Source organism: Orcinus orca, chromosome 7 (assembly GCF_937001465.1).
Source record: "Orcinus orca chromosome 7, mOrcOrc1.1, whole genome shotgun sequence".
Classification (NCBI taxonomy): Eukaryota; Metazoa; Chordata; class Mammalia; order Artiodactyla; family Delphinidae; genus Orcinus; species Orcinus orca.
The window spans coordinates 41,956,664-41,969,363 of NC_064565.1; the positions used below are offsets into that span (position 1 = coordinate 41,956,664).

General features: G+C 36.6%; 1 protein-coding gene across 50 annotated transcripts in view; it reads right to left on the reverse strand.

Moving 5' to 3' along the window:
- NEB (nebulin) overlaps positions 1-12,700 on the reverse strand; it is a 231,171-nt gene that overhangs the window by 95,061 nt on the left and 123,410 nt on the right. For all 50 annotated transcript variants that reach the window (XM_049712452.1, XM_049712434.1, XM_049712443.1 and 47 more), the window contains 7 exons: positions 11,945-12,049; positions 8,785-8,892; positions 7,080-7,391; positions 6,054-6,257; positions 5,481-5,585; positions 4,439-4,546; positions 2,558-2,869 (listed from right to left, as the gene is read on the reverse strand). In XM_049712452.1, the coding sequence (XP_049568409.1) occupies positions 2,558-2,869; positions 4,439-4,546; positions 5,481-5,585; positions 6,054-6,257; positions 7,080-7,391; positions 8,785-8,892; positions 11,945-12,049 (1,254 nt within the window). The remainder of the gene's footprint in view (positions 1-2,557; positions 2,870-4,438; positions 4,547-5,480; positions 5,586-6,053; positions 6,258-7,079; positions 7,392-8,784; positions 8,893-11,944; positions 12,050-12,700) is intronic.

The window sequence follows — 12,700 nt, forward strand, 5'->3', positions numbered from 1 at the left end:
GTTTATGGTTTCCCTTGCTGTGCAAAAGCTTTGAAGTTTCATTAGGTCCCATTTGTTTATTTTTGTTTTTATTTCCATTACTCTAGGAGGTGGATCAAAAAGGATCTTGCTATGATTTATGTCAAAGAGTGTTGTTCCTATGTTTCCCACTAAGAGTTTTATAGTGTCTGGTCTTACATTTAGGTCTCTAATCCATTTTGAGTTTATTTTTGTGTATGGTGTTAGGGAATGTTCTAATTTCATTCTTTTACATGTAGCTGTCCAGTTTTCCCAGCACCACTTATTGAAGAGACTGTCTTTTCTCCATTGTATATCCTTGCCTCCTTTGTCACAGATTAGTTGACCGTAGGTGCGTGGGTTTATCTCTGGGCTTTCTATCTTGTTCCATTGATCTATGTTTCTGTTTTTGTGCCAGTACCATATTCTGTTGATTACTGTATCTTTGTAGTATAGTCTGAAGTCAGGGAGTCTGATTCCTCCAGCTCCATTTTTTTTCCGCAAGACTGCTTTGGCTATTTGGGTTCTTTTGTGTCTCCATACAAAAATGGGCAGACCTAAATAGACATTTCTCCAAAGAAGACATACAGATGGCCAAGAGGCACATGAAAAGCTGCTCAACATCACTAATTATTACAGAAATGCAAATCAAAACTACAATGAGGTACCACCTCACACCAGTTAGAATGGGCGTCATCAGAAAATCTACAAACAACAAATGCTGGAGAGAGTGTGGAGAAAAGGGAACCCTCTTGCACTGTTGGTGGGAATGTAAATTGATACAGCCACTATGGAGAACAGTATGGAGGTTCCTTAAAAAACTGAAAATAGAACTACCATATGACCCAGGAATCCCATTACTGGGCATATACACTGAGAAAACCATAATTCAAAAAGACACATGCACCCCAATGTTCATTGCAGCACTATTTACAATAGCCAGGTCATGGAAGCAACCTAAATGCCCATCGACAAATGAATGGATAAAGAAGATGTGGTACATATATACAATGGAATATTACTCAGCCATAAAAAGGAACAAAATTGGGTCATTTGTTGAGACGTGGATGGATCTAGAGACTGTCATACAGAGTGAAGTAAGTCAGAAAGAGAAAAACAAATATCGTATATTAACGCATATATGTGGAACCTAGAAAAATGGCACAGATGAACTGGTTTGCAGGGCAGAAATAGAGACACAGATGTAGAGAACAAACGTATGGACACCAATGGGAGAAAGTGGTGGGGGGTGGGGGGGTGATGAATTGGGTGATTGGGATTGACATGTACACACTGATGTGTATAAAATGGATGACTAATAAGAACCTGTTGTATAAAAAAAAATAAAATTAAACAAACAAAAAAACCTAAAAATAGGAGTACCATATGACTCAGTAATTCCACTTCTGGGTATACATCCGAAAAAACCAAAAACACAAATTTGAAAAGATACATGTACCCCAATGTTCATATCAGTATTATTATAATTGCCAAGATATATAGAAGCAACCTAAGTGTCCATCGAGAGATGAATGGATAAAGAAGACGTTTATGTATATACATAACAGAATACTACTCAGCCATAAAAAAGAATGAAATTTTGCCATTTGCAACAATAGGGATGGACTTGGAGGTATTATGCTAACTGAAATAAGACAGACAGGGAAAGGCAAATACTGTATGATATTACTTACATGTGGAATCTAAAAAAACAATAAACTAGTGAATATAACAAAAAAGAAGGAGACTCCCAGATATAGAGAACCAGTGGTTACCAGTGGGGAGAGGGAAGGGGGGAGGGGAAAGATAGGAGGAGGGGATTAAGAGGTACAAACGATTATGTATAAAATTAGCTACAAGGGTATATTGTACAATGCAGGGAATAAAGCCAATATTTTATAATAACTATACGTGGAGTATAACCTTTAAAAATTGTGAATCACTATATTGTGCACCTGTGACATAATATTGTATATCAACTACACTTCAATAAAAAAGTGTCACGTATTTAGTTTAATTTTTTTCTCCTGATAATCTAATTTTATTTATTTTTAATTTATTTTTAATTTTTTTATTATTTTTTATTGAAGTATAGTTGATTTACAATATTGTGTTAGTTTCAGGTATACAGCAGTGATTCAGTTATATATAATTCAGTTATATATATATATTCTTTTTCAGATTCTTTTCCATTATAGGTTATTACAAGATATGAATATAGTTCCCTGTGCTATACAGTATGTCCTTGCTGTTTATCTATTTTATGTACAGTAGTGTGTATCTGTTAGTTCCAAACTCCTAATTTATCCCTCCCCTTGCTTAGTATAATATTTTGATAACCATATTTTGATGTAATCGGTTCCTTTTGAAACCAGTGTGTGTGTGTGTTTGTGTTTGTGTGTGTGTGTGTGTGTGTGTGTGTGTGTGTGTAATTTTATGCATCTCATGACGCTGTCCTGAGAAGTTATCCATAGGTTTCACCAGACTGGCAAAAGATTCCACAGCACAAAAGTTAGAACCCCTTCTTGAGACCTTGCTAAAGAATATTAAACCCACTTACATCACTCTGAAGGTCATAGGCCTTCCGAGCCTGAATGATGTCATTCTGATCAGGCAGACAGGTCCATTCATGAAGGGGTTTCTTGTAGTCTACGTCGCTTACAAGGATCTGGGACTTCTTGGCCAGCACCACTCCCAGCATGTCCACTGGGCTACTGAACTTGGTCTTCCACTTCTCAAAGTCCTTCTTGTACTGCCGGTCACTCTGGATCTTGGCCATGTGGATGAACCACATCATCTTGGTGTCATCCTTAACATTTTGGACCCCAATGTGGTGGCCAAGCTGTTTGCGGTAGCCTTCCTTGTACTTGTACTGAAAAAAGAATAGAGATATAAGTCTCATGATAAGGACATCTTATTTATATCACATTTCATAGTTTCATAGACACATTATTTCTTTTGATTTTCCCCACCACTAGTGTTAGGGAGAAAGTTTAATATTATCAACTCCATTTTATAAAATAGAAACCTGAAGCCTCCAGGAGTTAAGTGATTTGTTCAAGGTCACATCATAAGCAGGTAGCAGGGCTGAGACTAGAATGGAGAGCTTCTGGCTCCTAATATTTTCCCCTTCCACTAAACTCTACTGCCTAGTTTACATTTGCTTAACAAGTAAAGATAAAACATCTTGTACAATTTAAAAGAGCATCTACTTAATTTAAAGACATGACTGTTTTTTCTAAAAATGTTTTGATATGATGAATATTTCCCTTGTAATCAGAATTTATAGTGAATTCCGTGGTCAAGGATACAGGCTACATTTAGAAAGTTTCACCAGGAAATACCTCCCTTATTTGCCTGTCAACGTCATTCAACTTTCAACCATGAGAGAGTAATACCTTGGGTTAACACTCTATCTACTTTTAAAATTCAAGAATAATACTTTATGGTCCATTTTACCATGAGATGGTCACAGTGTGGGCTTCTCTAGGTTAACAGCCAGAAAAAGTTTTTATAATGGAAGGAATGAAGCATATGTCTAAGGTCTGGGACACTTCCAGAAGAAGGAAAGTCTGGATTTGGGTCTTAAGGAGCCCTGGTACAGAATGAGGGTACTGGACACCCTCAGGAGATGTTTCTCATGATACAGGAAGGACTAGAGAGGAAAGGAAAGTGGGTGCTGAGTAAAAGCTTTGCTTACTTCTCAACTTGTTCTTGTGTCCAGTTATGGGCATCTTGGTAGGAGAACTTCACTAAAGGTCAACAAAGGATTAAACAAAACTCTAAAATGTATGCATAATTAACATCTTCCCTTAATGCCAGAGTAAACGGATAGAAGTAGTAGGAAAGAGTTCACATTTATGTTGGCTGATTTACATGTGCTACCAACGTCTTTAACAACAATGTTTTTTACAAACGTCTCGGTTATCAGCTGCTCAACTTCTGAGGCTCAAAAATATGAGCCCAGGGCTTCCCTGGTGGCGCAGTGGTTGAGAGTCCGCCTGCCGATGCAGGGGACACGGGTTTGTGCCCCGGTCCAGGAAGATCCCACATGCCGCGGAGTGGCTGGGCCCGTGAGCCATGGCCGCTGAGCCTGCGTCTGGAGCCTGTGCTCCGCAACGGGAGAGGCCACAACAGTGAGAGGCCCACGTACCGCAAAAAAAAAAATTTAAAAAAAATAAAAAAATAAAATATGAGCCCATTTTTAGTGTTCATAAGACACTTATTTTTAAAGAACATAACTCCATCTTTGACAGATTAGCAGGTATACTGGATATAGTATCTTTTGTTTTCTTTGTTTTCACTTGCCACTTTGTACATGGGGGAGTGGTTAAAGGAAATTGAGACTTGCAGGCTAAATTTCTGGCAAGAAAAGCTGTAAAAGCTGCCATTTGTTAACATCTTTGAGTAAGAAATGCCTCTTCCAAAAACATCAACTTACATCACTAGCAATATTTCTTGATGCCTTGGCTGCTTGGATTGGAATGGCATCCACGCGCAAGTCATAGCCTTCCTTCTTTGACTCTTCCAAAGCAAGTTTATAAAGTTTCTGCAAAAAAGGAATTGATCAATCGTTACTCCTTTCATAAAAAATGAAACTATTTATTACTAAGCTTTCTCTGTCCTCATTTAAACTACACAGAATTAAGTATTAGTATGAGTTTGTAGAAAACTTTCATAGGTGCTCAAGGATTTTAAGGCACATGGTTTAAACTTTGATGTTTTATTGATTAGTAAATCTAAAAAGTTTTTTGGGGAAATCAGCATCAGGTTGCTAAAATTTTGTTTTGCCAAGCAAGCAAAACTGTAAAAAACAAAAACAAAAACCCGGCTATTTATTGTCATGATCTTAATATAAAAGGAAGGCCATTTTTATGCCAAAGAAGGAGAAGGAATAAATACAGTATTTTTAAATTGAATATATTTGGATTTGTGAACAACTCAATGCGTTGTCCTTATTTTCTCCCATTTTACCATGGATTATCATCACAGACCTTGATTGATCTGTGTAGACTAGGGTTTCAGAATCTTCACTCTGATGAAAATGTTGGTCCTGAAGGAGATGGCTAGGAAAATGCTTGCAAATAACATTAAATGGTAACCAGAACACAATGAAGTGGCAAAAGAATACACAGTACGGTAACTCACTGTTTTAACCTAGTGACTGCCTGCTAAATAGTTGTTGAATAAAATAATGACTTGATAAGCACACTGACCTGTAGGGGAAGGCTTTAAGAGTATATTCCCTATTGGGATACTTCCCCAAAATCATTTCATTCTCTGGTATCATCTTCATAAAAGGCTAGTCTACTTTGTGGACCTACCACAGAGACCAAAATTGAATCAAGGGAGAACTATCTCTTTTATTGACAGTGTTGTTCTGGAGAATGTACAATAGATTAGTCAAAAGGTTTCACTAAGGATATTATTACAATAGTTCATTTTTGCCTTTCTCTTCATGATATGATCAGTAGTTTACTCACATTACTGTAGTTTATTCGGTTGAGTTTGGCTAGCATGATTTCTGGTGTATCAGGCATGACATGGATTGTTTTCTTGTCATTGTCCCAGGCTTCAGTATATAAGTGCTATGAAAAAAAAATGAGAAAAATTATTTTGGAGTTCACAGACAGTTTTTCTTTTGATTATGTGCCAGTCACCTCTCTTCTGTACAAAGTAGAAATAAAATTACTAAAGTTGCATAAATTCCTACCTTTCATGTAGATAAATTACTATTTCCAAGAGTATTTAGCTCACTTTTTCATTGACTCAGAGTTTTTACTGTTTCTTATTAAAATTTTTTAACAGTTCTGAAAAGTATAATTGAGTTGCAGAATTTAATATCTATAATTGTGAAATAATTACAGCATATGGTATTTTTAACATCAGTTTACTATTCTGAAGTATTACTAAGTAACTATGGTGTTATAATGGGAAAATCATTTTAAAAGGTATTGTAAATCCTATAGGAATCTTTAAAATGTAGTAACATGTCAGAATTTTTACTTCATTCTATGGTAAATTCCCATACCCAATGGTGAGGAGTGAAGACTCACCTTACTCATGTTTATAGCGTTGTTCTTGGCCAGCACCTGCTCCAGGGAGTCAGTTATGCTGGTAAATTTCAGTGTATCTGGACGCTGGCGGTAGATGTTATCACTCAGTATCTCTCCGGCCCTCTTGGCTTTAACTATTTCCACGGAGCCAATTGGAACCCAGCCAATGCCTTTCATCCATTCAAGGTCTGACTTATACAAATTCTTCAAATCAACCAACAAGAAACACTTTTATTAATTAATTGTTCAGATTCACAGTCACAAAATGGATCATACTAGAGAAACACAAAAGCACTGATGAACAGGTAAAGCTGCCATCACAATCACTCATTCAGAAGCATTATTGAATCCTGAGTACATTTTTTTCCTAAGCATTTTTTGGCACAGAGGATTGTACTAGGAATGATGAAAGATCTTTTTTGAAAAGTAAAAACACAGTCCTGCCCTTGAGGGTATTACAAGACTTTTTACACAAGAGCAGAGTTTCTTTAGCTTTGGAAAATGTGTTCTAATAGCTCCCCAAAAGACTGCATACTTAGATCAATGCTGTGTAAGTGTTGCAGTCACAAAAACTTTTGCCTTTTTTTTTTTTAAAGGGAAAGGAGGTGAAATTCAACTATAGTTGTGAGTTTCAACACATAGTAATGTTAAGTTTTACAAATCACGCTCTTGATTTGCATTTTTAATTGAGATATAATTGACATATACTAGTTTCAGGTGTACAATATCATGATTCAGTATGTGTGTATATGGCGAAATGATCACCATACCTACACTTTTTTTTTTCTTATGATGGGAGATTTTAAAAAAACTCTTGCCTTTATTTTCATCTTCAAAATCACAAAATATGAAGTGTGTAATGTGGTGTTCTAGAGATAATAATATGAGATATATCCTAATTATTTTATTTTACTCTCAATAGGGCATGCTAACTGTATTATTATTATTGCACTAGTATTATTGTTGCTGTTGTTATTATTATTATTGTTAACACTAGTATGCAGAAGCAGCATTGGGGGTACTCACATCACTCTGGAGGTCATAAGCTTTCCGAGCATGGATGACATCATTCTGGTCGGGCAGGCAGGTCCACTCATGCAGAGGATGTTTATAGTCCACATCACTGACCAAGGTCTGACATTTCTTGGCCAAAACGATACCAAGCGTGTCCACTGGGCTGCTGAACCTGGTCTTATATTTTTCAAAATCTTTCTTGTACTCACGGTCACTCTGCATTTTGGCAATGTGGAGGGACCACATCATCTTGGGGTCATCATGTATCATCCGGGCACCAATATGGTGACCCAACTGCTTACGGTAAGTTTCTTTGTATTTGTACTGAAAGAAAAGAACCCAGTAAATGAGGAGGAAGTGGCAAGGGCTGGTCCCAGTTGCTCTCTCTGTGGTGATGCTTTTCTATGAAATCCTCAAGACATCAGGGGAATTTCATCAAACATGATGCTGTGATGCTACACACTGGGGCATGCTTTCACCCAAAAAAGAAGATACGGTGCTCATTTCCACACCTCTATAGAGAATAACTCCACATTGATTCCTTTATATTATGTTAGAAAATTAGGTGTTTTAATCACAAAAAAAGTGATTAAAACGTGAACACTGGGCTTCCCTGGTGGCGCAGTGGTTGAGAGTCCGCCTGCTGATGCAGGGGACACGGGTTCGTGCCCTGGTCCGGGAGGATCCCACATGCCGCGGAGTGGCTGGGCCCGTGGGCCATGGCCTCTGGGCCTGCGCGTCCGGAGCCTGTGCTCCGCGGCGGGAGAGTCCGCGACAGTGAGAGGCCCGCGTACCGCAAAAAAAACCAAAACCAAAAACGAAAACAAAAAGTGAACACTGAATGAGCTCAATTACAGTGACAAGCAGTTTCTCAGAAGTTGGTCATGTGAGTGGACCCAAGTGAGAACATATTGGAGGGAATTGTTTACATGGCTCATTAATTTTCTTTTTTTTAAGGCATTCTGAGAAATAATTTGTCCTCTGCACAAATAAACTGGAAGGAGTAGTTTTAAAATGGATAATTTTTGTTGATAATGAGCATAGCGTTTCAGTTTTGCAAGATGAAAAAGTTCTGGATGTCTGTTGTACAATAGCATAAATATACTTAATTATACTAGACTATATACTGAAAATGGTAAAGACAGTGAATTTTGTTATGTATTTTTATTATGATTTAAAAGAAAAACCTATCAAAATGGACAATTTTGCTACTCTTAATATTTACTCTTAATATTTAAGTTGTCCAGGAACCTGATGTATTAATTTTTAGGGTAAAGGAATGTTGATTTTTGTGGGCCCCATAGCAGAGACGTTTAACTTTTTTGCTATCCTATGTCCTTCCTCAAGTCATGGGGAACTCAGTTAAGCCTGCTTCTTTATTGGCATCTTTGCCTCGAGTGTAGCCTGAGGAGAGCTCATGAGGTTTCATGAGTAGCTCAACATATGTCCATTTAACTTTGACCAAGGCACTCAGTCTTACTAAGCAAAGACCAAAAGATGAGCAACAAAGGAACCATATCCCAGTGTGTCTCTATGAAACTTGTAATCTTGGGCAGGTTACCTACTGTCTCAAAGCCTCAATTTATCTGCCTGTGCAATGAAGGCAGTTAAGATGGATGATGACTACAGAGACTTCCAGCTGTGTCCCAAGAGTGTGATTCCCTATGCAGGTGGCTGGCCTGTTGGTAACAAACGTAAGGATGTGATCAACTCTTACATCACTGGCAATATCCCGGGAGGCCTTGGCAGCTACGATGGGAATGGCGTCACTTCTTAAGTCATAGCCTTCTTTCTTGGCTTCTTCCATGGCCTGGCGATAGAGGTTCTGAAGGAAGAAGTAGTAGCTTTTAGATACAGTGCTCACTTTCACGCTAAAAATGTATTTCTGTCAAAGGAAGACTACTTTTGGATGCAGAACACTAGTATGTTTAGCCTTAAATAAATTTAAAAAAAAAGTCTCTTTCTTCCTTTTACTTCCTACATATACAAGCTATTTATTTAACTTGAAATTTTACTTTCAGCAGGTCTAACACAACTTTTCCTTGGATAAATCCTTCTAGATTTTACACATTAAGTCATTAACTCTGAAATGTGCTTGGATGGCTCAGCACTTATTCTTTTCATGAAATAACCAAGAAATGACTTTATTTAACTGCAAATTTGAATTAGGACCAATTTTACTAGCAGAGAATATGATTATATAACAACAACACTACCATCATGAGCATGTACCTGTATTCAAACAGTGCTAAACGGAGGATAATCCATTGTTTCTGAACATCTTTGTTAATATTGATTTGCTCTCTATTCATTTTGTCGATTGCCAGAAATTGCTAGCAGACAGAGGGATAGCAGATACCAGATATTTATGAGACAAAAGGACAAAATTGATGAAATTATAATAATTTCTTTATGAATTGGGACATACCCACTGTTCAGTTTCTGTGGCAGGACAGATGCACACAGAAGGTGGAACACAGGTATTCCATGGGAACACAGCTTGAAAACCATGGCATTAAACAAATCATCTATACCAGTAGTATTCAGTCTTTTTTGCTTGTGAACCATTACAAGAATTTAGTGCTTTGTTATTAATAATTTTTAAATGAATTTAGAGTCTGAGAAGGATGTCCTTAAATGTTTTTAATGTAGATTATTAACGTGTGACAATTCACATTTTTTTCATGTTGAGATTTTACAAGGTAAAGCTAAAGTAAATAAGAATAAATTTAATGTATTTGAGATAAAGTCCCAAGGGCATTTGTTCTTCTTAAAAATTTCTAGGGACTTCCCTGGCGGTTCAGTGGTTAAGAATCCGCCTGCCGATGCAGGGGACACAGGTTTGAGCCCTGGTCCAGGAAGATCCCACATGCTGCGGAGCAAATAAGCCCTGTGTGCCACAACTACTGAGCCTACGCTCTAGAGCCTGCGAGCCACAACTACTGAGTCCATGTGCCACAACTACGGAAGCCCTCATGCCTAGAGCCTGTGCTCTGCAACAAGAGAAGCCACTGCAATAAGAAGCCCTCACGCTGCAACAAAGAATAGCCCCTGCTCACTGCAACTAGAGAAAGCCTGAGCACAGCAATGAAGACCCAATGCAGCCACAAATAAATTAATTAATTTAAAAAAATTTTCTAGAAATATTCATTTTGTAACTAGAGTCAAATACTCTTATACTTTATATTTTTCCTTTGAAGAATAAATTCTCAAGTTTATCCTTATGTATAAGTGGGGAAAAATGTGCTTGAATCATCTTCCGGCTTCAGGCCAAACAAAATTTTTTCATTCTTTCAACATTAGAAAAAGATGCACGGCTTCAAAGAAAACACTTTTATTATCATCAAGGCTACGTTTTAAAGAATGTTTGGTATGTTATTTATCCAAGAGAACTAGAATAGGTAGATGAGAGTTTAAGAGAAAAAAAATAAGATATAGTTACTTTGTTTTGTTAAACTTTACTAAGTACGGAATGAAGGTACCATTCGTAACGGGTTGAGAAGAAATTCAGGTGGGCCGTTTTGAAATCTAATCTTCAGGAGACAGTCTTTAGGGAATTAACATAATCATGCAATTTTAAAGAAATAAATCCAGATGAAAATTTTAGAAATTAAAAAAATAGCCCAATTTCCTCTCAGCAGTCTGAAAAGAAAATACCCTACCTCATCTGACCTAATTTTATCAAAAGGGAGAGGCTTAAAAGCATTATCCCTTTGGGATAGAAACTAACTTCATCTGCCTGGGGTGAGGCAGAATGTCTGGGAAAAGATAATCCAACAGAGAAGCCCTGTGGCCAAGAGAAAAATCGTTCATTCAAAAATGACTGAAGCCAAGGTCAATCAAATCCTCGTGATCAGACTTGTCCTTGGGTCTGTTTTATAACGCTAGACAAAAGGAAATTGTCTCCTCTTCATTTCACTTGTCATGCCTCTTCTTTAGGGCTACATTATGATAGGCAAAAGTAATTAATGGGTAAAATAATAATATGGTCAAGTCTTGAAAATGAGTATTTAAAATTTCCAATGTTCTCAAACTAAAGGGAAGTCTGCCTTTTTTTTGTTTAATGAAGACACAAAACAACATGTAAGAAATCAATATTCATCTTGAATGAACCAGATAAGTCTTGACTTTGGCAAGAACAATTGGGCAAGAAGCTTTTTCTGCGGCAGTACTTCTATTCTGCAAAGATTTGTGATGGCAAGTTTAGTGGGGCTGGAGATAGTATGTAAAAAAAAATGTTTTTTTAATTGTCCTCAGGCAATTTTGAGATGGATGAATTTAAGAATTTTTATTTCTGTTCTTGTAAATAAACTGAAGTTATTTTGAGCATATTAAATAAATCTAATCTTCACGGTGACTTGAGCGTAAAGGGAAGAAATTAAAGTTTATTAAGCAGCTACTGTATGCCAGGCTCTACACTGGGCATATTATATACACTACCCCATTGAGCCACCACAAAAATTCTTCGATAGACATTTTTATCTCATTTTACAGATGAGGTAACTAAAGAAAAACTCATAGAACAAATTTTGAAGTAAGTACTAATCTGATAAATAGCAATAATTATTTTTTAATTAAAATTACAATATGATTCTATCATTAATAGTTGACTTTGAGAGTTTCACCCCGCTCCTGACATGGAGATATTTTTGTATTTATCCATTTCCCTATGTATTTTTTTAATTGAAGTATAGTTGATTTACAATGTTGTGTTAATTTTTTCTGTAACTATTCTTGAATATAATGATACATATATTCAGGGTAGGTTATGGCAAAAATAAATAAATAATTGGTCAACATGAGAATTAAATCCATAATTCTGACCTTTCTACTACATCAGCAAAATAACGTGGCCAGGTCAAAACAAATGGTCTTACCCCACTATAATTTATTTTATTTTGTCTCGCCAACATAATTTCAGGTGTATCAGGCATCATGTGGATTTGGGTCTTGTCTTTGTCCCAGGCTTCTGTGTATAAGCGCTGTGAAGGATAAAAAGGTTAATGAATTAGAACAACAATGTTTGCTGTAAACAGAGGTTTCCAACTTAGAGATCATGACAAAGTTGAAAGCCAGCCTTCTGACTATCTGGGCTGTCTGCTGTATATCAACATTCTTCAATCTCTTTGATGTTACAAGATATTATTGTCACTAAATATAAGTGTAGACTAAGATATGAAAAGAAAATGTGTGTGTGTTTCATTACAAGATCACCTCCACTCCAATTAAATTAAAAGCAAGTATTTTCCAAGCATGTATACACGTCCATATGTACTGAGGCTGTATCAACAAATTCTTCCCATGATTTCGTCTGTTTGTCTGTTTATTAACTGCAAATTTACCTGGATATGCCATCTCTAGATTTCTTTTTGATAAAGGTTATGAAGATTTGCACCTGACTTGTTTGTTCTATACTTACTTAGATAAGTACCCAACAAGAAAGGAACCTTGATACCAAACATGTATAACTGTTATAGACTTAAAACAATTTAAACACCAAACAGCTGTCCTACTCCTAATTCTATTTCACAAGAGATGTCAAAGCAGAAATTCCCACATATACTTGGGGAATCCCAATACAGAACTCAATCAAATCACCATACACAGGATGGCAACTAGATAAAACAAACAAA